At 51.3% G+C, this 27526-nt stretch overlaps 1 protein-coding gene across 1 annotated transcript; it reads left to right on the plus strand.

Annotated features, from left to right (window-relative positions):
* Positions 1–422: 422 nt before the first annotated feature.
* On the plus strand, positions 423–9946 carry LOC140898063 (zinc finger protein RFP-like). The gene is made up of 7 exons (XM_073311521.1): positions 423–883; positions 2488–2583; positions 3094–3324; positions 3651–3673; positions 5024–5139; positions 7357–7416; positions 8777–9946. The coding sequence occupies exons 1-7, from the start codon at positions 467–469 to the stop codon at positions 9289–9291; spliced, it is 1458 nt and encodes a 485-aa protein (XP_073167622.1). The 5' UTR covers positions 423–466; the 3' UTR covers positions 9292–9946.
* The last annotated feature ends 17580 nt before the right edge of the window (positions 9947–27526 follow it).

Genomic DNA, 27526 nt, shown 5'->3' on the forward strand with positions numbered 1-27526 from the left:
GGCCTTGCTGGGCATGGTTGTGTGACAGGGTCACCTGCCCCCTAGGGCCCAGGCTGAGATCCCAGCACATTCCACAGGCCCCTGAGCCGCCAGCAGATGGACTCTCAGCCTCGGTCCCTGTGGTGGTGGGGGAGGCTCTGGGTCATTGCCCCGGGGGAGCTGCTGGGGGAGGGAGGAGATTTAGCTCCTCACAGACAATTTTAACAGTTTTAAAGCTTCAACTTTTTGAATCTCAGTGTCTCGTGTCATTAATTAGTTCTGGCCTGACCAAAATATTGTCTGATCCCCCCAGAATTGATACATTTTTCACGAAAGCCTCCAGGGGTGAAATTGGTTGGGTCCTTCCTGCTCAGCAAACAGCAGGAGTCACTTTCAGGCAAGGAAACACCCAGTTGCTGCTGCAGGTGGGGCATAGTGTGAACTCAGGAAACTGTAACTTACCCTGTCCCACTGCCCAGAGGGAGCCATGGCTGCAGAGAGCCCCGTGGAAAGTCTCCAGGAGGAAGCGACATGTCCCATCTGTCTGGAGTATTTCACAGACCCTGTCACTCTGGAGTGTGGGCACAATTTCTGCCGAGCCTGCATTGCCCAGTGCTGGGAGGGACCCGACACAGCTGCCTCCTGCCCTCAGTGCAGAGAAACTGTGCAACAGAGAAACCTCAGGCCCAACAGGCAGCTGGCAAATGTCGTAGAAATCGCCAAACGGCTGAGTTTCCAGGCAGCAAAGGGAGCAGGAGGGGGCGGGGTGTGTGGGGAACACCAGGAGACTCTGAAACTGTTCTGTGAAGAGGATCAAACCCCCATCTGTGTGGTGTGTGACAGATCCCGGGCTCACCGCGCTCACACGGTGGTTCCCATACAGGAAGCTGCCCAGGAGTACAAGGTAGGGAGTTGCTGTCCAGTCTAATGGGTAATAACTTTGGATGTTAATTACAGGTTAATGGTGTAACCCTGTCATTCAGCTGTGTGTAGCCTTCATTGCATGAAAGCTGATTGGGGGAGTTACAAGCTGTGGCTGGTATTACTGGTTGTATCACAGTGTTTATTGTTATTTGCATCCCCTAGAGACCCCGGATGAGATCTGACCTCGATTGTGGGGCCTTGCACAAAACCCGGTAGGGCCAATCCCTGCCCCGAGCCATTTACAGTCTAAGTGGACAAGACAGACAAAGGGTGGGAGGGGAAACTGAGGCACAGTGAGGGGAAGTGACTTGTCCAAGGTGACTCAGCAGATCAATGGCAGAGCTGGATATAAAAACCTGGTTTTCCAAGGCCCAGTTCAGTGCCCTAACCACTAGCTACTCTTCCCCTTTCAGCAGCACTGAACAGTGATGAAGTCCAGACAGTAGGAGGAAAAGACTCCTTGATACAGGTCTAAGGCCCGGCAGGGAGAGGAGGTTTCCACTGGGATTCTGAACTCCTGTGCTGCTCCTTGAGGGTTAAACTCAGATGCTGCCGGCCTGCACTAGAGCAGATCACTGGGCTGAACACGGTGTGGGACCCCGAGCACCTTCAGTCCACACCCACAAGGGCTCCAGTCAGTGCAAGTCCATGCCACATGCCACTGGGATCAGACTTATCATCAGCAAAACTAACCCCTGGGCCGTGCGGACCAGTGCCACTCTGACCTGTTCTCCTGTGTTCATGGGCAAGGACCAGCCAACGTGGTTCCGTTCGTCCCACCAGGCAGCCCTTTGAAATCTGCCAGAATCCACCGCTTCTGGGTCTTTGCTAGGGACTTTGGGGTAGCTACCCAGAGGCCATTGCCAGGGAAAGGGGCTAGAACAGCACTAGGGCAAACCCCAGCTGTTCCTAACACAAATCAACACATCTAATGGGGTTTTCCCTAGTCCTTAGATCAGTGCTGTCCCACCCCCCGAGGTACAGGGCTGAAAGTCAATATGGCTGCCCCCGATATGACTGCCCCCGGTGGTTTCTGGGATTGGTATCACTGTTTGTTAAATCTTCTCAAAAACAGCTTTATAGATTCACCATCATGGGACACCAGTTTTCCACTGGTTCAACTCAATGGAGAAAGTGGATATAATAACTTCAAACCATCTGAGTACAAAACCCGCCCAATTTCCATAAATAAGGTTTCATTTCCTTTGTGTCTCTGATGTCCTACCTCTAGAAAGACCCACTGTTGTACACAATATTGTTGTAACTGTGTTGGTCCCGGGCTATGAGACTATAAGGTATATAAGGTAGGTGAAGTAATATCTGCTCATGGCAGCTTCTGTGGTGAACGAGAAGCTTTCAAGCTTACACAGGGCCCTTCTTCAGGCCTGGGAAAGAGTGTGTTCCCCAGAGCTGAGTTGTGTGAAGCTCTTTTACCAACAGGAGCTGGGCCAGCAGAAGATATTGCCTTACCCATCTAGTCAATCCAGGAAGACTGACTGTTGTGTAGAATTTTGGGTGGAAAAACACCTCATCCACCCCCTACAACCCTGAAAATAAACCCACAAAATCGTTTCTGTTTGTCAGGAAAAAATACAAGCCCATCTGAAGACTCTGAGGGAAGAGAGAGAAAAGCTGCTGGGATTGAAAGTGACTGGAGAGGAGAGAAGCCGGGAGTATCTGGTCAGTGCCTGTTGTTCTTCGCCTGCTGGGACATTGAGCTGGGAGGGATGTTTATTGGTAGATTTCTCTGTGGCCTTGTGTGTGTTTCTCCATGATCATGGGATACTCTGTGTGTGTGTGTGTAGATGTGCGTATCACAAATGTGTGTGTGTGACCCGCAGTACTGCTGTCTGACTTTGGCTTGACCCTTCGCATGGCTGCCTGATTCCGACTCCAGTCCTGATCCCCAGTGTGACTCCAGACACTGATTCTGGCTCAGCCTTTGGCATGACTTCTGAGCTCGATTGTAGCCCCAACCCTTGGTGAGATCCTGACTTTGACTTCAGCTCTGATTTCGGCTGTAGTTCCTGACTTCTGACTGCAGCTCTGAGCACTAGGCCTGTCGGCTCATGGCCTGGTCTCTACACAGATGTGTTAGAGATTGTAAAGAAACTCTCTCTTGTAAGACTATATGAAAGGTCATCAGGCTCCATCCATGTTCCTGACCAGCCCTTTCCTTATTTCCTCTAGAAACAGACAGAAACCGAGAGGCAGAAGATTGTGTCTCAATTTCAGCAACTGCGGCAGCTCCTGGAAGAACAAGAGCGACTCCTGCTGGCCCAGCTGGAAAAGCTGGACAAGGAGATTGTGAAGATACAGAATGAAAATATCACCAAACTCTCAGAGGGGATTTCCCGTCTCAGTGAGCTGATCAGTGAGATAGAGGGGAAGTGTCAGAAGCCAGCAAGTGAATTCCTGCAGGTGAGACTGAGCTAGAAACATCCCAAATCCCAACACAGGGACAGGACAGCTCCTGAAGTACAGGCACCGGGGTCCAGCAGTCAGAGATCTCAGTGTAACTCAATGTGTGCATTGCTGAAATGTGAATGACTATTGTTCTTTGCAGACTCACAGACACATTGATATTAGAGCTGGAAAAGCCCCATTAGCTCAGTGAAACCATGGCCCCGGGGCCAGGGCAGGGCTGATTTTCCCTGCATTTGCAAAATCCCTTTCCTGGAATCCCAAATGTGTGTCAGGTGGTATGAAATTTTTTTTAATCTCTCTCTCCTCTCTCTCCCCTCTAGGATGTCAGAAGCACCTTGAGTAGGTACGTGGCTCTCTCACTCCCACACATACTTGGCAATGCTGGGGAAGAGCATGGAGATGATGTTAGCACTGCATCTCCACAGCAACATGTACGGGGATTTTGGATACAAATCTCTCAGATAAACTTAATCCTGAGGTTCTCATCCTGGTACAGAAGACTCTGGAATTCTCTATTCAGTGGGAAAGACTGACCTCAAGTGTTTCCTCGAGATGTCACATCCCTGGGGGAGTGGCTGCCTCAGGATTGTGGGGATTGAATATGGGCCTGTCACTACTGGGGCCCTGGTTACTATTCAGCCCAAGGCAGCAGTGGTCAAGAGTCTTTCCCACCTGAGTCTTTCCCAGCCTAAGGACAGTTTGGAGACCTGTGTGGAATGAGCTGGGGACAGGGGAGTTGGTGTCTCAGTTTAGTTCCTAGTGGACAGATTTCTACAGCACTTTACATAAAGAAAAGGAGTACTTGTGGCACCTTAGAGACTAACCAATTTATTAGAGCATGAGCTTTCGTGAGCTACAGCTCACTTCCTCAGATGCATATCGTGGAAACTGCAGCAGGCTTTATATATACACAGAGAATATGAAACAATACCTATTCCCACCCCACTGTCCTGCTGGTAATAGCTTATCTAAAGTGATTTCCAGCACAAATCCAGGTTTTCTCACCCTCCACCCCCCCACACAAATTCACTCTCCTGCTGGTGATAGCCCATCCAAAGTGACAACTCTTTACACAATGTGCATGACAATCAAGCTGGGCTATTTCCTGCAGAGAGTGAATTTGTGTGGGGGGGTGGAGGGTGAGAAAACCTGGATTTGTGCTGGAAATCACTTTAGATAAGCTATTACCAGCAGGACAGTGGGGTGGGAATAGGTATTGTTTCATATTCTCTGTGTATATATAAAGCCTGCTGCAGTTTCCACGATATGCATCTGAGGAAGTGAGCTGTAGCTCACGAAAGCTCATGCTCTAATAAATTGGTTAGTCTCTAAGGTGCCACAAGTCCTCCTTTTCTTTTTGCGAATACAGACTAACACGGCTGTTACTCTGAAACCTGTCACTTTACATAGGAACCTCCTGTCTCTCAGAGCATGGAGGCCAAAGAGTGAATTGGCCATGGAGACTCAATTCCCCTTTTGTTCCCAGAGCTGATCTCACCAGACCAGAGTTGAAGAATATTAAGGAGTCCTGAGAAGGGAAGGTTGTACGGCCATGGGCTGTGTTGCACCTACTCTGAGGCTGGGAGAAGTCGAGGAATTTGAACTCCAGGCATATTAGAGCAGCGACTCACTAGCCAGAACTTATCATGAGTCACACAATGAAATATAATCATGTGAAATTGTTTCTCTCCAGGTGTGAGAAGGGGAAGTTCCAGCAGCCAGAGGAGATTTCTCTGGAACTGGAAGAGCAAATCAGCGATTTCTCCCAGAAAACTATTGTGCTAATGAAGACTCTGAGGAAGTTCAAAGGTACCCAGAAGGGATCTAGGAATGGAAATTGGGAAGAGCCTCTGAGACTGTGGGAAGAGAATGGTGCTGGTCAATTGGTTCACACTTAGATGATGCTTCTATTTAATTTTTGGGTGAGAAGGCCAGACGTTTGGATCCAAGACACACAGGTTGATTAATTCAAACCTTTGTTTGCACCAGAAACATGCTTTTCGATTACAGTTACAAAGTAAGAAATGACTCATCGACTTTAAGGTCAGAAGGGACCATCATGATCCATCTACTCTGACCTCCTGCACATTGCAGGCCACAGAACCTCCCCACCCACTTCTGCAATTTACCCGTAAACTCTGGCTGAATTACTGAAGCCCTCATATAATGATGTAAAGACTTCAAATTACAGAGAATCCACCATTTCTTCTAGTTGAACATCGGTAAATGATACGTGCCCCATACGGCAGAGGAAGGCAAAAATAAACCCCAGAGTCTCTGGCAATTTGATTTGGTGGAAAATTCCTTCCCTATCCCAAATATGGTGGTCAGTTGGACACTGAGCATTTCAGCAAGACCCAAAAGCCAGACACCTGGGAAAGATTTCTCTGTAACTCGGAGCCCTCCCCGACTCATGCCCCATCACCAGCCATTGGGATATTTGCTACTAGCCATCGCATATAGAAAGAAGTGCTGGTCAGTTCCCTTCTCCTGGGGCAAAAGTGGGTCACGGGGGATTTCTCCTAGGAAGCTCTAATTACGTCTTACAATCTCTGGAATATTATACACATCCAAACTGCATATTTACTAGTTCTTTTCCAATCACCTTTGAGTGGTATGAATACAAAGTACCTTATATAGGTCACACACTACACATGCATGAACACATCATTGGCAGGGCTTTTTTTGTTCAAGTTATTTTTGTGTTATTGTTCTTTTCTCTGATTGGTTTATCACCACTGATTATGCACACGCCACTTTCCCCCTTGTCTCCACACAGCGGGTATTGGACTTTGCTAACTTCTCTGTGGCTGGATGCACAGCTCCCCTCAGCCAAGCTCCAGCCCGTCATTGCTACCCCTCCCACAGCTGCACAGACCCCCCCCCCCCAGCCTAGCTTCCCAGGAGCAGCGGGGATGAGGGACTGTGGGATGCCACTTCTGGGAGCCACCAGGGTTGAGTTCCCCCCCGCCCCCACAGAAGAATTTCTTCTACCCTGGCCCCTGCTCACAAGAGATCCACAGCCAGAGCTTTACCCTTTGTCCTGGTCAGGAGACAGAGGACGTTCCCATCAACCCTGGGATCCCTCCTGCCTGGAGAGGGGTGCCCTGGTCACAGTGTGGTGATGGGAAACCCTGCTCCACTGAGAGACCCCCCTCCTCTGCTTCCCACATCCTGTGACATGATGGGGGATCTCCCATGTAAGGGACACAGACAGGGGAGAGACATGGGGTAAGCGGTGTAGAGGTGGGACACACACACACAGAGACACTCATCCTCCCATCAGACATATTATTTAAACGAGAAAAATAAAAGACTAGAGACAACAATGCACTGAAATATGGTTTTAGGAGAAATATTTATTTCAATGCCCCCATCCCACAAAAACAATATTGACTGCGGCAGAGAGGGACATTCAAAAACACTCCCCTGAGTTGAATTTATTACTATTATTATTGTTTATTATTTATTAACGAGCTAGGTTATGTTTTTTTCAGTGTGGAAAATTGTGTGTTATTTTACGGGTTGAATGATGACTGAATGGCATAACCCCCCGCCAATGTCCGCCACTAACTCTGGTAATTTTGTCAAGTGTCCGTCACACAACATGATGCTGCCTGACCCTGGCCAAAGGGACCAAAGTGGGTAAAGTTACTTTTCTGCCAAAGTCTTTGTATGATCTGGATCTAGGTTATGACAAAAGGCTGTGAGTGAATGAGACAAACCAACTGGAGTTGGAAGGGTGGGAGGGGATGAGGAGGGGAAAAGTAAATCTCTCTTTCAGATTGTGTGTCCTGGGATGGTTGTGAGGCTGAAAGGACGTTGGTTCCATTGCTGAGAGATGGCTGAATGAGAAAGGAAACAGAAGGTTTCAGTTAGTTTCTATGAAATGCCTGAGTGTGTCTCTGGGCCTCTCGATCTGTTTCTCTGTCATGATGAAAACTCAGTTCTATGCGTTCAGAGTGGGGACACTGTTATAAATACGAAAGTCTGAAATCTCGTCTCTTTTCTCCTTTCCCCCGCCAGACACTCTGCCGTCTGCACTGGAGACACAAATTGGGGAATCCCTAGGAGCACACAGACAGGGTGAGTTTGCAGCTCGAGACTGTCTTTAAATTAGGAGAAAATTCCAGTGAAAACATCTTCCTGAGATTGTAACGAAAGTTACCAACCAAATCACCAGTGGCTGTGGCGCACACAGCCCTAAAAATAACCTACTCACAGTGAGGAGATCCAGGGGCACTGGAACATGGGGGGCTAGGGGGCCAAGCTCACCCTCTTTTTAACATGGGCATAGTTTGGGGGCAGGGGGCCGTGTTGGCCCCCCACACTGCAAGCCTTGGGCAGGCGTGGAGCATCGCAGCGTTGGCTGTGCTTCATGGAGGGGCGGCTGATCAACTGCGCCCTGTGTAGTGCAGCTTCTTCCTGGTGCTTCTCCCTCTCAGTGGCCCCACCCCTGCTCCTCTTCCCCCCGGACCCTCCCCCGCCCTGGGTGGTGCACGCCGGAGAGTGGACATGGGAAGGTGGAGGGTCAGGGGCTCTCCAGAGTGGCCAAGGCTCCAGCCTGGCCAGGGGCAGGGCCTCGGTGAGAAGATGAAGAGTGGGGCTGGGCCAGGGAGAGGGGAGGGCCACAGGTGTTGCGACCTCGTACCCCCCTCCCCAACTTCTGCCAAGGTGCCGGAACACCTGGGGAGATCCCAAGCTGACATCACACAAATAATCCTGACACCAACCCGAGTGCTGAGTTCATGCCCATGCTAATGAACAGAAACACTCTCCCTGAGCAGCACCCGAACAGAGCTCAATGCCCTGAGGACTGACACATCCCTCTGCTTTACCCCGGTGGAGGGAGTCTCCCCATTGATCTTCTCCAACATCCTGCCTTTCCTCTGGGCAGGGCTGGGCTCTCCCATTGGAGCTGCTTCCTGGATTGGGGTGATCCTTTCCCTCTGATGCTGCCAGCTCCTCCCTTCTCTCTGGTTTGGGGATGGAGCTACCCCACCCAATGCCACCTCCTACTCTCTAGTGTTAATCAGCTCTTCCCCAGTGCTGCATCTTCCTCTCTGTTCCCAGCCCTGGGAGTGGAGACTGCATTAGAGGAGGAAGATTTCCTCTGGTCTTCAAACCTGTACCTGCTTCCTCTGCTCCCTCCCCACAAAAACCTTTCTTGGTGTGTCTCTCCTGCTGGGAATGGAGCAGAATCAACAGGGGTAGCTGGGAGCTGATGCTTTCGCACGCAAATGGGAATTAATGAAGTGGGTCTCCTTACAGAGACTTAGGAAGTGCAGTGACATCCCTGCTCAATCTCAGGTGCCCAGAACAGAAGCAGCTCCCTGCGATCCAGGCCTGTCCCAGCCAGAACAGGGCTGCTGGGGAGTGTGAGAAATGGCCCCAGCCTCCCCCAGGGCCAAGCTCTGCCCCTAATGCTCTGATTCTCTCTCCCCAGAGAATGTGACTCTGGATCCAGACACGGCTAATCCCAGCCTTGTCCTGTCTGAGGGTCGGAAAAGTGTGAGATGGGGAGACACGCAGCAGCGACTGCCCAACAACCCTGAGAGATTTGACACTGAGCCCTGGGTGCTGGGCTGTGAGGGATTCACAGCAGGGAGACATTGCTGGGAGGTGGAGATCGGGGGTGGGCGATGCTGGGCTGTGGGGGTGGCCAGAGAGTCTGTGGGGAGGAAGGGATGGATCAGCCATAGCCCAAAGGGGGGGATCTGGGCTGTGGAGCGGTGTGGGGATCAGTTCCGGGCTCTCACCTCCCCTGAGACCCCCCTGCCCCTGAGCCGGGCCCCCAGCAGGATCTGGGTTTGTCTGGACTGTGACCGGGGGCAGGTGACATTTATCGATGCTGCTGACGAGGCCCCGATCTTCACTTTCCCGCCGGGCTCCGTCCCTGGGGAGAGAATCCACCCCTGGCTCCAGGTGTGGGGGGGATCCTGGCTCCGACTGTGCCCCTGAGCCCCACAGCAGAGGGGGGAACCAGAAATCAGCCTCTCTAGCCTCACGGACCCCAGTGTCTATGACCTTGGAGGACTCCCATCTACCCAACCCTTATCTTATGACCTCTGGAAGCTCCTTCCCCTTCCTCTCTGCAGCCCCAGGCACAGGACGGGGAGGGGAAGGAACCCCTGGGGCTGCAGGAGGGGCAGAGGGGCCCTGAGGGGCAGAGACGGGGGCTGGGCAGGAACCAGCAATAATCAATCAGGGTTTGGGGGGCTGGGGAGAAGCAGCAGCAGGGAGCGGTTTGTGCAGATCTGTGGGATTGGATCTCATGGGGTCTCTCAGCCAGAGCTCCTGCCGCAGGGGCCCAAGTCACTTCAAAACAACTGGTGGAGGGGATGGGTAGGAGGTGCAGATTGATGGAGAAACTATTATATAACCTTAAAAACATCATCATTTGGTCAGTCTCAAGATTTTTTTGAGCTCCTGAGGTTGGCAGCACTGGGGGAGGCAGGGACAGGGCAGATTTAACCAGAGGGAATTAGAAGAAGCAAGAAGGCAAATGTGAATGAAAATAAAACAAGAATAAAGGGAGAGTCCAGGAGAAATGGTGGAAAATATAAATGAGAAGAGTGACAGGAAACTCCCAGGAGAACCAGCCTGGGGGCAGCAAGAGGGGAAGGGATAAAATTGGGGGTGGAGGGGGTGGAATGGATCAGCCATGGGGGCTGATCTGTAACGGGTGGGGGAGGAGAGTTGGAGAAACACAGGAAAATAAACTGGGATCAGAAGTGAGGGTTAGAAAAAGGAAGAGAAAAGGAGAGTATGAAAGGAAAGGGAACAGAGAGATTTATGACATGTTACTGAAAGTGAGACAGTAACTCATTAATTCCCTGTATTAATTCCTGGTCATTGGTGCTATTTTAGTGCCATTAAGAAAGCTGTTCTCAGTAGCTGGGGAACTGCTTGCCATGCTGTGGTTATTAAGGCTCCTTCTCAGCTCCGTTTACTTACCACCTTTAGTGTAAGCAGTGTCAGGATGAGCTCCACCCTGACATCTGGTGGTGAGGTGTGGTAAGTTGTGGAAAAGAACTTCAGGGGCCGATCTCATTTGCATAGGCACACCCACCCCGCCTAGAATGAGGCCATAGCTGCCCAAATGGTCACTTTGGCTGCCGTGGGATCCCCAGTGTCTCTGTTATTGGGGCAGGAAGAATAAATTGTTATTACCCTGATTATGGGAACTGTGCTTGGAACTGTACTTGGCCTTTTGTTATGATGGAAGGACTCACCATCAACTTGGTAGCACTCGCTAGGCAAGGGTCATGGGTTCCAAAACTGTGAAGTGAGTGAGGCTGGGGACAAGTATTAATATTTGGTAGCATGGGCCTCTTGGTGAGGGCCTTACATGTTAATTGCACTTTTTTCTTTCTCTACTGTGGAATATCAGCTGATTTTGATTCCATTAGGAGTCTAGTTACAGGCTGCTGAGCTCACTTTGTGCTAATGGTGCACCAGCACTGAGGTTCTCCTACTACAAGCCGAATTCACCAAAGAGCTGAACTGACTAAGAGCTGAAATCACTGAGTGTTGTGTTAAGTAGTGGGGGAGCCTGAAGATATATTGTGGAGCAGTTTGGGGACGGCTGGAGTGCTTTGTGGACAGGCTGGTGGAGCAGTTTGTGGGGCAGCTGGTGGGGCGGAGCGAAGGCCTATGGAGCTGTGGGGCTATCAGCTTCAGATCATGTAAGGTACCCCTTACCTCTCTTCCCTCCCCATCTCCACCCAGGTTGGGAGGTAAAGCTCTGCAGATAAACTTTTGAACTCTGGGGCTGTCCTGACCAGGGACAGAGACTTTTGGGTCATTGGACTTTTGGGACTTTGGGTGATTCGGGGTTGCTGGACTCAAGAACCAAAGGGAAAGGGCATGCCCCAATTTGCTTGGGGTGGGTTTTTTGCTCATGGGTTGTGTTAGGAATCCTGTTGGTGGTGTTTCCCCAACATAATGCCACATTGTTTCTCTCTGTTATTAAAAGGCTTTTTGCTACACTCAGACTATGTGCTTGCGAGAGGGGAAGTATTGCCTCTTGGAGGCGCCCAGCGGGGGTGGTATATATTTGTCCCAGGTCACTGGGTGGGGGCTCGAGCCGCTTTGCATTGTGTTATTGGAATGGAACCCCTAGATATTGAACCCGGCCCTTGTTGCTGCCAACTCTGATGGGCAGAGTTGTAATTTAGTAATTACTGTAAATAAAACATTACAAACAATTCTTCTTGTTTGTTCCACTTTACTGTCCCAGCTGCAGTTGTCGGGGGCAGAGCCATGGGATTTGCTTTCTGACTTGGTTGTGTCCCCCCAGCCCCCACAGGGAATATCGCGCTTCTAGGAGGAGAGTTTGTGTTTTACTGGGGTGTGTCACTAACCAGCCTGTGCTCTGCCTCTGTCCTGTGCACACCCGTGTGAATCAGGAATTGCTCAGCTGTGCTCTGCGGAGAGGTGACTGGTTGCACAGAGGGCAATCCATGACAAGACTCGGGTGTTGCAATGCTGAACGTCACAGTGAGTAATTTTTAGGCAGCGAGACAATCACAGGAACAGCAGCACTGTGACCCTCAGAGCTGAGTCAGGGGCCTAAACTCCCTAGCCAATGCATGGGCGACACGGCACCTTACAATGCAGTTCACAAAAGCCAGCTCAGAAGGCGGGGAGCCCTGTAAGCTGGCCAATGGGAGATGCCGACAAGGGGAAAAGGGGTGTCCTAAGCCACACCCCCTCATGGATAGGCGCCTAAATCTGGGCTGCAGAGGGGTGTCTGTCTCTGCTTAGCAACCCACAAACAGGAACCCACCACCTGAATTCCAGGGCCTCCCCCAGAGCAGTGCCTGTTAGTGCTGGTGGCAGCTGGCTGCCCCGGGCCCTTTGAAATCACCCCAGCAGGCTGCAGGGCTCCTTGGCGCACGTGCTGGATGGGTGCAGGGGCAGCTTAGGGGAAGGAGAATCCCTGGATCCCAGCAGGAGCCCCACTGGGTGGGGTCGGGGGTGAGAAGAAGCCCATGATGCCGGCAGATGATGTGGGGCTGAAGCTCTGACCCCCCTGTGTGCATAGCTGGCCTGAGCCCCTCTCTCTCCCGTGCCCCCTGCAGGGAGCTGGCTCTCACTCTCAGGCTGTGGAGTAATTTGGCCCAAATCTAATCACCTTGGTATCTCCATTTCCCCCATCACCACACAGCCATGAAGGGATTCAGCCTAGGAGGCAGGGTCAGCTTTAGCTCCATGTGGCAGGTGGGATCTAGGGCACCCAGAGGTGAAGTGACTTTCCCAAGGCTAAGCAGGGAGTCTGTGGCAGAGCAAAAAACCAAACCCAGGACACCCGAGCCCCAAGCCTGTGCCTGAACCACTGGGCCACCCTTCCTACCCGAGAAGGGGGAACCTCCTCTGCCGCTTCGAGTGTGTGGGTGGAAGCAGGCACTAGACAGAGTCATCAGGAGGTGGGGAGCAGAGAGATGGGTAAAAGGACATGGTTGGGAAACAAAAAGGGGGAAACATCAGGAAGGGGAGCAAGGACTTAGAGAAGAAACAAGAGGGAGGGAAAGGGGCAGGGAGAGCGATAGGAAGGGAGAGGAGAAAAGAAGAAGGGAGAGGGGACAGACTCCCCACTGCTTGTGCCTCCCATCAACCTTCTTCCCACAGCCATCAGTGGCCCTCAGGTCCCGAAAAAGCCCTAAGCAGAGGTAAAGCAGAGAGTGAACACAGTGTCTTTACACAGGGGTGTTAGTGAAGACAGCGTGTAGCTGGGTGTAATGATTTTAACACACTGTAATTCATGATGATGTAATGATGTCGTTCATTACTATTGTAATAATAATGACATTGTTAGGATACCAATGATAGACACACATTCAATATCTAGAATATGAAGGAAATGTATAAATATGATGAAAATTGTCAGTTTGGGGGGGAGGCTGAGCCCCCCCCACCCCCAAACACACACACCTCACCCTTAAGGCAGGAGGGGCAGAAAGGAGTGAGCAGTGGGTGGAGGCACTCAGGGGAGGGGACGTAGGGGGAGGGGGCAGAGCGGGGGCAGGAAGAGGTGGAGTGGGGCACAGTGAGGGCTTGGCCTTGGGGAAGGGGGTGGAGCCAGAGTGGGGCACCCACCGGCCAAACCAAAAGCCAGCACCTACGGTGCGTGGGGTGGTTCCAGCGGTGGTGGCGAAGGCAGCCGGGTGGGCATGCGGAAGCCCTGGCCGTGCCGGAAGAGCGCCCCCCGCAGGGCAGCTGGCAGCTCGCTGGGCACCAGCCAGCACAGGCGCAGCACCGCCCAAATGTCCGGCGGACGGAGTCCACGGGGGCGCGGCTTGTGCATGCGGGCACCAGCGGGGGCCCTTTGACTGTTCTGCCCTGGGGACCGGAATTGCTGTTGGCAGGACTGGGGGGGACTGTGCTCATGTCCTGCTTGGGGCCCACAGCCCGGCTCCGTGTGCGTTCCCATAGCTTGCCCTCTCGGTCCATTTCCCTTTCTGTTCACTCTGCTGTGTTAGATCAATGATGACACGCATTTAGGGGGCTTCCCTTGAGTAACTGATAGAGATTTATGGTCTGAATTCTCACTGGCACAGCACTGCCAACCCCAGTCAGGCAAGCCTCCCAAAATCATGAGATTTAATCATAATAAATAGTAAATAGAAGCATTCTTTTGTTTGCCTTTTGGTGTCTCAGAGCTTTAGACTGCACTGGGGTGACATTTTTAAGTTTTTCTCTGCACCAAAAGAACTAGTTACTTCCTTTCTTTAGAAAACAAAAGCTGAGAGTCTCACCTCCTCACATGCTTCCAGGAGCTGGGGCTTCATCAAACACAACAAATATCACGAGACTCGGGATAAAATCATGAAAGTTGGTGATGCTGCAGCCCCTTTCCACTGAGCCAAAGCAGCGTTAGTGTAAATGAGAATCGGATCTTGAAAACACTGATTCCAATGTAACCAAGCTTTTAGCCTGAGAGTTTATTACCACGAGGCTTGGAAGAATGAGCTTTTATTCATCAGTGTTGGCAAACCTTGTTTTTGCTGTCTACACACAAACCAATGAAAAAATATTTCAATTGATAATAAATGATAATTACAGATATGCAAAGTAAGAACAAGGCCGTGATCATTCCCCTCTATTCGGCATTGGTGAGGCCTCATCTGGAGTACTGTGTCCAGTTTTGGGCCCCACACTACAGGAGGGATGTGGAAAAATTGGAGAGAGTCCAGCAGATGGCAACAAAAATGATCAGGGGGCTGGAGCACATGACTTATGTGGAGAGGCTGAGGGAACTGGGATTGTTTAGTCTGCAGAAGAGAAGAATGAGCAGGGATTTGATAGCAGCCTTCAACGACCTGAAAGGGGGGTGACGGGTTGGATCACAGAAACCCCCTTGTGCTTTGACTACCTCTGAGTCTGTTTTCTCTGCCAGCTTAGGACTTCAGTGCCCTGCCTGGTTTGAGCCAGACATGCCAGCCTGATGCAAAGACAGCCACAGGTCTGAACCACGTCCCCCAACAGCTGCGGGCTTAACTGAAAACAGCTGAAGAAGTGTTCCTGTCTCTAACACTCTGATGCCCAGCTCCCAATGGGGTCCAAACCCCAAATAAATCTTTTTCACCCTGTATAAAACTTATACAGGATAAACTCATCAATTGGTCTCCCTCTATAACACTGATAGAGAGATATGCACAGCTGTTTGCCCTCCCCCCAGGTATTAATACATACTCTGGGTTAATTAAGAAGTAAAAAGGGATTTTATTAAATACAAAAAGTAGGATTTAAGTGGTCCCAAGTAATAACAGACAGAACAAAGTGAATTACCAAGCAAAATAAAATAAAATACGCAAACTCCTGCCTAATAGAGTAAGAAAGTGATTACAGATGAAATCTCACCCTCAGAGATGTTCCAGTCAGCTTCTTTTACAAACTAGCCTCTTCTAGTCTGGGTCCAGCAATCACTCACACCCTGTGGTTACTGTCCTTTGTTCCAGGTATCTTTTGGGGGTGGAGAGGCTATCTCTTGAGCCAGCTGAAGACCAAATGGAGGGGTCTCCCAGGGGCTTAAATAGACTTTCTCTTGTGGGTGGAGATCCTCTCCTCTCTCCTATCCAGCATTTAGCTCCAAGATGGAGTTTTGGAGTCACATGGGCAAGTCACAAGTCCATGCATGACTGAGTTCCTTACCAGCCAGGCCACATTCCTGGGAATGCTCAGATGTGGATTGGCATCTCCACGTTCATTGTTAGCTTTAGTGTTTCTTGATTGGGTACTTACTGAGGCTTTGGCTACACTTGCGAGTTATAGCACAATAATGGAGCCCTAGGTGCACTAGCTCACTCCCCGTCCACACCAGCAAGGCACGTAGAGCGCTCTGATTCCGCGGCTACAGCGCTGCTGGTACTCCACCTCGGCGAGTGGAATGACTTTTGCTGCACCCCTCCTGGAGCGCCGTGGCACCAGTGTGGACGCCCTGGTCCTACAGTGCTCTCTGATCTGCCTCCAGAAGTGTCCCACATTGCCTGCACTAGCCACTCTGGTCATCACTTTGAACTCTACTGCCCTTTCCTCAGGTGACCAACCGTCATACCAGCCCTTTAAATTCTCTGGGAATTTTGAATATCCCCGTCCTGTTTGCTCAGCCAGGCGTGGAGTGCTCTCAGCAAATCTTTCCAGGGGACCATGCCTCCACGTGCCGGGCAAGCCCCAGTTTGGAGCAATGGTGAGTTCCTGGACCTCCTCAGTGTTTGGGGGGAGAAAGCTGTCCAGTCCCAGCTGCGCTCCAGCCATAGGAATTACGAAACCTTCGGACAGATATCAAGGGCCATGATGGAAAGGGGCCATGACCGGGACGCAGTGCAGTGCAGGGTTAAAGTGAAGGTGCTGCGGAATGCCTACCACAAAGCCCACGAGGCAAACAGCTGCCCCCACGACCTGCCGTTTGTACAAAGAGCTGGACGCGATACTTGGGGGCGACCCCCCCTCCACTCCCAGGACCACCATGGACACTTCAGAGCCCAGTGCAACAAGGCAGGAGGAGGAGGAAAGCAGGAGCGAGGGTGCTGAGGTGGAGGAAGACACCCTGGAATCCTCGAGGCATGCAGCCAGGAGCTCTTCTCGAGCCAGGAGGAAGGTAGCCAGTCATGGCGGCCAGTGCTTGGGGAAGGACAAACACCAGAGGAGGTTCCCGGTAAGCGACTTTTGTTTTGGGAAGGAAGTTATTCGGTGCGGGCTCCTGGGGGGGAGGAGGGTTAGGGCTGCATGCATGCCTAGAGACAGAATAGGGCGTTGATGTGCTGTCTCACTTCGCAGTAATTGGCCTCAGTGATCTCTCCGAAGGTCTCATGCAGAAGCTGGGCAATGCGCTTGTGCAGGTTTCTTGGGAGAGCCACCGTGATCCTTGTCCCAGTCAGGTTGACATGTCTGTGCCACTGTGCCGTAACGGGGGGGACCATTGCTGCACACAGGCAAGCTGCATATGGGCCAGGGCAGAAGCCACATTGTAGTAGAAGACCCTCCCTTGATTCCCAGCTCACCCTCAGCAGCGAGATATGTTCCAGGACGAAGTCCTGTGGAAAATGTGGGGACAGTGTTCAGTATAGGGGCCCCCTGCCGCTGTTGGCTCTCCCCGAGGCACAGAAACCCAGAGGACAGTACAGCCGTGAAACAATCAGTCACGCTTGACCCTGTGCTTACTCACCATTTTGGGGCTCCCATGGGTTATGTGCGCTCGCTTTGGGACGGGGAAATTATGCTATTGTGTAGACTGTGCTTGCCCTTAAGTACGGGGGAATCATTGCTCTGTCTGGTGTGAACAATGCTGCCTCTGTTCAGTGCTGCATTTTGCTTAACAGATGCACCCTTGAGATCTCAGCCGTCCGTGCTATCACCGGCCGAAAGACTCCAAAGAATCAGAAAGAGGCCACGTAGAAGCAAGGAAGACATGTTGCATCAAGTAATGAATATCAAAAAGTGCAGGAGTGGTGGGAGAGTGAAAGGAGGGTCTGCCAGCAGAATGTGGATCGCCGGCAGCAAAGCACGGAGCGGCTGCTAAGCATCAGGGAGCACCAAGCAGACTCGATCCAGGCGCTCGTAGCCATGAAGGCGGAGCACTACTGCTCCCACCCCACCCCCCACCGCCCTTGTCCCAAAACTCTCTCCCTTGTGCCCCCATGTCACCTCCAACCCACTTTCCCCAACATCCGGGTTCTTACCACCACCAGCTGCCTCCAACACCTGTAGCTTCACCACCCAGCCCTGAAAACTACGACCCCGACCCTCTGCACTCAACCCCCATCACCAGGCATTTCAGCCGGCCAGAAGTCCAGCCCTCATTGCACAGCACTCCAGACAGGACATACCAAATCTGTGATTGTACCGTTCCCCACCCCACCCCCTTGCCCTTTCTGTTTCCCAAGCAGTTGCGTCTCTTTTCAATAAATAAATTTTCTTTTCAATAAATGCATTTTTTGGCTTTGAAAACATTCTTTATTATTCCATACAGTAAAAGATACATTAACCCAGGAAAGAAACAAGCACTGCAAGTAAGCGTAGCAAACACAGATTCCTACTAACATTGGAACCACTGCACTTCACTCCCCTGCAGGGCTCCAAACATTACTGATGGCTTTCAGCCTCAGATTGCTCCCTCAAGGCATCCCTAATCCTTTCAGCCCTGTGCTGGGCCCCTCTAATAGCCCTGGTCTCTGGCTGTTCAAATTCAGCCTCCAGGTGTTGAAGCTCTGAGGTCCATGCCTGAGTGAATCTTTCACCCTTCCCTTCGCAAATGTTATGGAGGGTACAGCATGCTGATATAACCGCAGGGATGTTGTCATCCGCCAGGTCCAGCTTCCCATACAGAGAGTGCCAGCGGCCCTTTAAATGGCCAAAAGCACACTCCACAGTCATTCTGCACTGGCTCAGCCTGTTGTTGAAGCTCTCCTTGCTGCTGTCAAGGCTCCCTGTGTAGGGTTTCATGAGCCATGGCATTAACGGGTAAGCGGGATCTCCAAGGATCGCAATGGGCATTTCGACTTCCCCTACGGTGATCTTCTGGTCTGGGAAAAAAGTCCCGGCTTGCAGCTTCCTGAACAGGCCTGTGATCCGAAAGATGCGTGCGTCATGCACCTTTCTGGGCCAGCCTGCATTAATGTCAATGAAACGCCCATGGTGATTCACAGGCGCCTGGAGAATAATAGAGAAATACCCCTTCCGATTAACGTACTCAGAGGCTAGGTGGGCTGGTGCCAGAATTGGAATATGTGTCCCATCTATCGCCCCTCTGCAGTTAGGGAAACCCATTCGTGCAAAGCCAGCCACAATGTCATGCACGTTACCCAGAGTCACGGTTCTTCTGAGCAGGATACAATTAATGGCCCTGCAAACTTGCATCAACACGATTCCAACGGTCGACTTTCCCACTCCAAACTGGTTAGCGACCGATCGGTAGCTGTCTGGAGTTGCCAGCTTCCAGATTGCAATAGCCACTGCTTCTCCACCATCAGGGCAGCTCTCAAGCTGGTGCCCTTGCACCGCAGGGTGGGGGGAGCTCCCCACACAGTCCCATGAAAGTGATTTTTCTCATTGGAAAGTTCTGCAGCCACTGCTCGTCATCCCAGACTTGCATGACAATGTGATCCCACCACTTAGTGCTTGTTTCCCGAGCCCAGAAGCGGCATTCCACTGTGGTGAGCATGTCCATCTATGCCACAAGCAAACACACGTTGTATGAGTTACTCGAGTCGATATCATCGTCAGAGCCCTCACTATCACTTTGGATCAAAAGGAATAACTCGACTGCCAAACGTGACGTGCTGGTGAGACTCGTCAGCATATTCTTCAGCAGTTCGGGCTCCATTCCCACAGACCAAAAGGGAAGACACAGCGTGCTGCACAAAAAACATTGAAAGATGGTGCCAAATATGGATGGAAACACAGGGAATGCGGGGATGCGAACCAATGCATCACGGGGCGTTGGGACAGGACCCAGAATGCCCCGCCCCCTCCGCCCCCTTCCCACAAGCCACAGTGCCAAAATGGGAAGAGGTGCTCTGTGGGATAGTTGCCCATAATGCACTGCTCCCAATGTCGCTGCAAGTGCCCCAAACGTGGCCATGCCAGTGCGCTGGCAGCTGTCAGTGTGGACACACTGCAGCGCTTTCCCTCCTGCGCTCTCCAAGGGATGGTTTAACTCACAGCGCTCTACATCTGCCAGTGTAGCCATGACCTGAGAATCATCTTTTCTCAGGAAGATGAACAACTGCTTTCCTGAGGCTACTTAAAATTAGACAAGTACATAGCCAACATTCATAACTTCGACACATGCATACAAATAGGATGAATATGCTCAGTGGATCATAACCGTTACAGAGATATGTTAAATGGCATCTGCAGCATAAAACATATTCCAGTTATGTCCTATATACATTCATAAGCATATTTCCATAAAGTATTATGGGGTGCAATGTCACGGGGGTTCCAAAAAGGGATGGAGCTCGGCTGTTCTCAGTGAATCGCGGTGTCTATGGACATTAAATCACTAAATATATCAGTGAATTGTGACAATCTCTCCTTAGACACACCCTCTGCTCCTTCAAGGGCATCACCCTACGGGGACGCCCACCAGCCACAGGGCCCTAGGGGCACATGTCACACCGACGCCTGCAGGCTGGAACGTTCCCCGTGGGCTCCTCCCTGCCCAGCAGCAGCCGAGTCAGTCCCAGGAAGGGAAACCCCCGGTTGCTGCTGCAGGAGCGGCCCAGGCAGAGCCCGGCCGGCCTCACTCGACTTCTCTCGTGCAGTTCATGTGGCCGGTTCCGTCCTGGGAGGAGCCTGGCACGTGACCTGGGGCGGGCCCCTGGGGGCGGGGCTTCTGCCTTGTTTGGTTGGGTTGGGTTTTGAATTTCCCTCCCGAGAGCGCGATTGGCTCCCGGTTCCCCAATCGGCTTTAAAAAAGCTGTAAAGGCTCGTTACTGCGCCTGCGCGATGTTTGGTTTCACTTTCGGGATCCCCCGGGTGCTGCTGGCCCCGCCCCTCGCTCCTCCTGCAGCGCCGCGTGGCTGCGGGCGCCGGGCTCGGGTGCAGGGGCCTTGACTTGTTCGCTTGGTTGGTGGGGGCTGCTCGCGAGCCCTACTCCGCCACCCAGCACCGAGTGGCTGCTCCTGGCTCACTGCAGGGGGGTTGTTGGTTGTGGGGGGGTTGTTGTTTGGGGGGGGAGGAACAGCAGTAGCTGGAGTGGGGCAGCCTCAATTTACCTGCCCTGCAGTGAACTAGGGGTAGTGGGGCGGGGGGGGGAGGGAATACACAGGCTGTGTGGGAGCGGGGCCAGCAGAGCTGGGGAAGGCTGCAGCACCGTTTGGGGTGGGGGCGGTTGGCAGGAGTAGCCTGGGGAATGGGAGGGGGCAGCTCCACCGGGCTGGTGGGGGTGTGTGTGGAGTGTCACCCACCATCCTGTCCTAATTATTGGGCATTTGGGGTGCACCAGCTGGGGGGGTCTATTGGGGGTCAGCTCCAGGCTGCACCTCGGGTCGGCCGGCGCTGCTTGTGTTTTCTTTTTCTTTTCTTCTTTTCTTTTCTTTTTTTAAAATAAAAGCTCAGTGCTCTGTGTATTGGTTTGTCTTGGTTTTGGAGGAAGGGCTGGGAGGGGGATGGGAGGGGTAGGGGGGCCTGGAGAGATATTGCCTGAGGGGGACCCCAGAATGTGTGGGGGAAGGAGTTTGAATGCAGAATGAGGAGGGGGTCCTGGCATTGGCAGTGTGGGGGGTGGATGGTGGAGGCCCTGGCATTGGCCCTTAGGAGGTACATGGGGCCCTGGCTGGGGCCGTGTGGGGTGGAGGCAAAGGGGTCTGGCTGGGGCAGTGTGGGGGCAAGGCTTTTGGTTTGGGTTTTTATTTAGATTTTTTTTCACCATCAGTGCTGGTACATCATCCCCACCCCCAGCCTGCCCCGACATTGCTGACCTCAGGAAAGGGAAACTACCCCTGTCCCACTGCCCGGAGGGAGCCATGGCTGCAGCGAGCCCCGTGGAAAGTCTCCAGGAGGAAGCGACATGTCCCGTCTGTCTGGAGTATTTCACAGACCCTGTCACTCTGGAGTGTGGGCACAATCTCTGCCGAGCCTGCATCGCCCAGTGCTGGGAGGGACCCGACACAGCCACCTCCTGCCCTCAGTGCAGAGAAACTGTGCAACAGAGAAACCTCAGGCCCAACAGGCAGCTGGCGAACATGGTAGTTCCCCCCACTAGCCCTTCTGAGCCCCACTCTGTGACCCCCCAGCAGCACCATGTGCCCCGCTCTGTCCTAGCCTGGCTCCCTGCGGCTGGGTGTTCTGGCACCGCAGTGGCCTCTGGTGGGTGAACGGTGGAACTACATCACATCTCTGGCAGAATGTGGTTTCTGTGGGGAAAAAATTCTGCAGCCGGAAATGAATTCTGTGTTTCCGCAGTAGCTCAGAATTCCCCCGGGAGTATATATTGCAATGATGAATGTCCCTGCATCTAAATTTTAGCTGCCGAGAAATTTACTGGAATGACACTGTGAGCCCCAAAGCCTGAGTTCTGGGGAGATGTAAGTGTCTTCGAATGGGATCCACAAAAGCCAGCCGACTCGATAGGAAACTGCCTCACCTAACTGATGGGAAATGCTGACCAGAGGGACATTGCACAGTGGGGGTCTAGGGACCTAACTCAGCTTTGTGGATTGCAGGGCTCTTCCTGTGACTCTCGAGTGCCTATTGTCTCTTGATAAATTTTCTTCTGATGTAAAATCCCCAAAATACAGAAAAAACAAAAGCAACTTTTCTCTTCTTAGGATCCAATTTGGAGGGATTTGGAGCGTGCGAAAAAGGAGGGAGATGAGAATAGGGTGTTTAACAAGAGTGGGAAGAAGGAATATCCAGCAACTGCTGGTAGGTGCCATTGTTACTCACCAATAAATATGCACAGGGATGTTATCAATGCTCAGATCTCTGAGTAACAGCAGAGTAACAGCGAGTTACATGTTCCCCCTGTGAGAGGTTATTTTTTGTTTCTTCTGTGCAAAGTATTTTCTGTTCTGGCTTCATGGAAACTAAACAGGAGAAAGGCTAATGGAGGAAATTATATTTGCTTACTGAACAATTGAAAAAGTTTTCTTAAAAATTTGAACAATCTCTATTAGAGGTTGCTATTCTGCTGGAGCTAAAGGGCTCCATAATTGGAGTTGACATTTTTCACACAACAATGTCTCTCACCTAAAATTGTGGCATCAGCAAAATCAAGGGTTTTCTGGAACTGTTGATTTCACGACATTACCCTAGATTCTGATCAGAAAGCAGAAAACGTAAATTCCAACAGTTGAATCATTTCAATTTCAGTCTAAAATGTCCATCCACAAAGTCTGTGTCCACATTTCTGCAGGAAATGTTTCAGAATAGTTTGTTCCGGGAACATTTTCAGTGTCTTCACATTTCAGTCTGATTGGGAGAGGGAAGTAATTGTGAAAGGTCCAAATTTCACACAACAGGAACATTCTGTTTTCTGACAAACTCTGCCACCACAGTGCAGTTATCAGTCAAGGAGGTGACAATTTCCCCTTGAGTTTCTCTGAGATCGTCCCAGCAGGAGAGCGTGTGCGGCTCCCTGCCCTCCCACAAGTGACCTACCCCAGTGACCGTTCTAGGCACTGATCAGAGGGTGACCCTGTGCCTGGTCGTACTCTGCTGCTCCCCCTGGTGTTGGGGGCTTGGAGTGCTCCAGAAGCAGCGTCTACAGGGGAATCTCGTGACTGAGCCTAGGTCACAACCCAAAGGAAGGTCAAAGGTTGAACTCACTGGTTTGCAATGAAACGCTCCCTCCTGCAGGAAAGGACTATAATTAACCAGCCATTGGAGCAGGGTCCTGTACCTGCATCTTCAACCTTCCTGTGCCAAGGTGATCAAGTCATTGTCACTTTCTCGCTCTGCCCCAGGGACTATTTAATTATTGAGCCAACGTGGAGCAGCTTCATCAGAAGACATTGTGGGAGCCTCACATCAGACCATCCCAGACCCCCATGGTTAGGGCAGTCACCTGAGCGGTGGGACACCTGTGTTCAAACCCTTCCTCCCGATCAGGCAGAGCAGGGAGTAGAACCTGAGTCTCCCATGTGCCAGGCGCGTGCCCTAACCGCTGAGCTCAAAGTTATAAAGGAGCCTCTGTGGGCATCTCCCCTGGATTTTGTCGGGGACCCCATGCAGAAGGGGTGCTCAACGCACTCCTACAGGATTGGGCCCCACCAACAAGGTAGACTTTCCATTGCCTGCCTTCTGGTTTGAGGATCCTTCTGGGGTTTACCCATGGGGCAGGTGTCTGGACGTCTAAGGTGAGGCAGCAGTGCTCAAACTCAGGAGCAGAGAAATTTAGGAGCCCTGGGAAATGTTCCTGTGGAAGTGTTGGTGCTGAGTGAGGTCAGGCGCCTGCAGAGTTTGAGGCAGCCAGGCAGAGGATTTCTGCATGTCAGGGGGGCGGGAAGAGGTGGGGCAGAGCAGGCCTGGGAAGAGGTGGGGAGGGAGTGAGGCCTTGGGGGAAGGTGTGGAGTGGGGGCAGAGCAGGGGTCAAGCACCCCCAGGAAAATTAGAAAGACGGCGTCTCTGGGAACTGTTATTGGAGAACCTCCACTAAGCAGTCTGGGGATGCTCATGAGCACAGTCGGCTGCAAGTGACAGAGGCTGAAGGATCCATCCCTCCAGCCTCCCCCTCACAGCTCCGGGAGGCCACTTCTGTTGGCCAAAAATCACTGCAGGTCACATGTGTCTGACTAATGACTGCAATTCGCAGGCAATATGTTCACCAGCAAAAAAAAAAAACCAAAATAAAACCCCAGCATCAGTGAGACCCTGTGCCTGAGTCCATCCACCAGAGCTGACAGCATCTGGGTGCCCAGAAGCAGCAAGGCTGGCTAGAAGCAAGTTTACAACCATGTAGCCAATTTGTCTTACTCAAGGGTAACAATGTATCTCATCACAAATAGGCATCAGGATCTGTAACAACATTGTACCCAGTTGCTCATTAAGAATCCAGTGGCTTCGCCAGCAGCATCTCTGCCCAGCTCGCCTTTCCCATCGCAGCTGCAGCTCCTGTTCTGGTTGCAGAAGGCCACTCCCCAGATTCCCTCTTGATCCTGATCTCAGATCCACTCTGCCACAAACGAGTCCTGGGGAAAGAGCAGTGCCAGCCTTCCCTTTAAAGGAAGTAGTTTCAGCTGCAAAATCTTATAAATTCCCCAGTGTAATGCATTAAATAGCTGTACGGCAACCCCTGTAATCAGTCACATGTTTGGTAAATGCTCCCTTATTACCACAGCTGGATTTCCATTTCTGGTCCCAGTTGGCTGCTCCCCAGACTCTCCCAGGCCCCCTCTGTCTGTCCCCAGATCCCCTCCTGCAGCCAGACTGGAAAGGGGCCTGAGAGCCTCGGAGACAGGAGATCTCTGGTTATCCCATCCCCTGTGCAGCGCAGGAGCCCCAGTGTCAGCTCCTCTCACGCCCGCTGCCATCTGCAAAGAACCAGGAGTCCCCGAGAGCTGGGGAGACTGTGCAGGGAAACAGAAGCAGTAGCCACCAGGCCCAGAACACGTGTGACAGCTGCTCTCTTGGCCAGCACTCCCAGCACTGAACCAGGGACCCCTAGAGCTAAAAGCACAGGCTGCCACAGCTTATGCTAAATATTCAACCTCTATAACTGTAACAGCTCCACACACACACACACCAGTGGGTTCCCCAGGCACCAGAGAGACATGGGTCTTAAAGAGCCTAATGGCCAGGTAAGGAACAGAGAGTAGGAGTCAGCAGCTGTGATTCTCTCCCTCCTTGCCAGGCTGCTCCATCAGATCCTTCTGTCAGGCAGTGAAACCCCCAGTCGCTTGTTACCCCTTCTTGACCTGAGTGACTAGTCCAGAGTTTGGGGCCTTGCAGATGTTCCAGAGGAGCTAGTGTCAATTTGGACTCATCACACTTCATTCAAAGGCTCTTTACAGTCCACGGAAAAAGAGATAACATGAGACCACACCCAGAAAGGAAACGCCGAATGATATTCAATCAGTCCATTTCTGAGAAGAAGGAAGGGAAACTAAATTCCTCTCTTGTCTTTTTCCTGAATTAGAAGCCATGGTTGCTGTGAATCCAGCAAAAACACTCCAGGATGAACTGACCTGTCCCATCTGCTTGGACTGTTTTAAAGATCTGGTGTCTCTAGACTGTGATCACAATTTCTGCTAAGCCTGCTGTGACATTATATGATTATAATATCTCATAAAAATGTGTCACATGGCCAGAAAGAGTTAATTAATCCGTAGGCTGTCATGATCCATGGTTGACCTTTAAAGGCTTGTTAGGAAGCTGTGTAAATAATAGTTTGGCTCTCCCATTCAAATCTGCATTGTTAGAGCATTAGAATGGTCAGTGTTTGCTCAGATCTTGAGATGTAAACAAACAATTTTTATCTGTTACTCTAGCATTGATTCAAGATCAAAAGGGAATATTAACAGTTAGGATGACACTTGATTGAAATAGTATTGTCTATATGTCTCTTTAAAGATTGTGGTAAACTGAATATGAATTGTTTAATGAACAAGTTACCTTGTGCTAAGCTGCATAGCGAATTGCCAGAATATTTGGAAAACAGAAGGTCACATTAAAGGGATATTGTTCACCAGGGACTGAATGGTCAAGAGGCTTCTGGAAATATATAAAAGTCGGAGGACCTGATTCTGTTTTATTTCATCTCTGCTTGGATGCTCATGGGGAAAGCTGCAAGCCACAAAGAATGAGATCCCAGGATTCCTGGTGCCCCATAATGGACATTGACTGAATAGTTCTTTTCAGATCAGTCCAGAGCTATCTGCATCTACAAAGCTAAACAACTCTACGTATCTGAGCCTCAAGAATTAAACTAAAGTCTCTATGTATATTGATCTTTCAAGCAATCCTCCCTCTCTCTTCTTTTTTAATCAATTTTAGTTTAGTTAATTAGGATTGGCTGTCAGCGTGTATTTTGGGTAAAGTCTAAGTTATATGTTGACCTGGGTATGTGGCTGGTTGTTTGGGATCAGAAGAACCTTTTCTTTTATATGATGAAATCAGATGTTCAGTAATCATCATCATATCAGACATGTGTACCTGGATGGAGGCCGGAGATTGGGCACTTTAAGGGAACTGCGTTGTTTGGACTTCTGAGTAAGCAGTGAGGTAATAGAGAAGCTGGTTTGTGTTTGGTAAATCTAAGTATTGGAATATTCACCAGCTTGTGGGGTTTGTCTGCCCCGTTCTGTTTGTAGTTCACCCTAATAGAGTGACCTCAGCTGGCTCCCAGGGGACACCATTGTCACACCTGCATCACCCAGTGCTGGGGGGGATTCGCTACACATGTCTCCTGCCCTCAGTGCAGAGAGACCTTTCCCCAGAGGAACCTCCGGCCGAACAGGCAGCTCAGGAATGTTGTGGAAGCAGCCAGAGAACTCAGGTTGCCATCAGGGAGGGAACCAGAACCAGAGAGACTCTGAGGCCTGGTCTACACTACGGGGTTAGGTTGAAGTTAGCCACGTGAGGTCGATTTTAAAATGACTGCGTCTACACAACCAACCCCGTTCTGTCGACCTAAAGGGCTCATGAAATCGACTTCTGTTCTCCTCTTCAGCGAGGGGAGTAGCGCTAAAATTGACCTTGCTGTGTCGAATTTGGGGTAGTGCAGACACAAATCGACAGTATTGGCCTCCGGGAGCTATCCCAGAGTGCTCCAGTGTGACTGCTCTGGACAGCACTTTGAACTCCGATGCACTAGCCAGGCAGACAGGAGAAGCCCCGGGAACTTTGGAATTTCATGTCCTGTTTGGTCAGCGTGGCCAACTCAGCAGCACAGATGACCATGAACCCCCCCAGAATCGCAAACGAGCTCCAGCATGGACCGAACAGGAGACACTGGATCTGATTGCTGTATGGGGAGAAGAATCTGTGCAGGCCAAACTCCGATGGAAAAGAAGAAATGCTAATATATTTGCCAAAATCTCACAGGGTATGATGGAGAGAGGCTACAACAGGGACACACAGCAGTGCCGTGTGAAAGTTAAGGAGCTCAGGCAAGCCGACCAAAAGAGAAGGGAGGCAAACGGTCAGTCCAGATCAGAGCCCCATACATGCTGCTTCTATGAGTGCACATTTGTAATGACAGTACAGGGTTTAAAAGCAATAGTGTTTAATGTTTGATTTGCCCTGAAGA

Source organism: Lepidochelys kempii, chromosome 14, assembly GCF_965140265.1.
Source record: "Lepidochelys kempii isolate rLepKem1 chromosome 14, rLepKem1.hap2, whole genome shotgun sequence".
NCBI classification, from domain to species: Eukaryota; Metazoa; Chordata; order Testudines; family Cheloniidae; genus Lepidochelys; species Lepidochelys kempii.

What these genes read in the sequence shown, in the direction of transcription:
- LOC140898063 (XM_073311521.1), top strand. Translation starts at nt 467, where the DNA reads ATGGCTGCAGAGAGCCCCGTGGAAAGTCTCCAGGAGGAAGCGACATGT. An exon ending in GACTCTGAGGAAGTTCAAAG is followed by an intron (nt 5,140 to 7,356) that starts GTACCCAGAAGG and finishes TTCCCCCGCCAG; the next exon opens with ACACTCTGCCGTCTGCACTG. An exon ending in CCTAGGAGCACACAGACAGG is followed by an intron (nt 7,417 to 8,776) that starts GTGAGTTTGCAG and finishes CTCTCTCCCCAG; the next exon opens with AGAATGTGACTCTGGATCCA.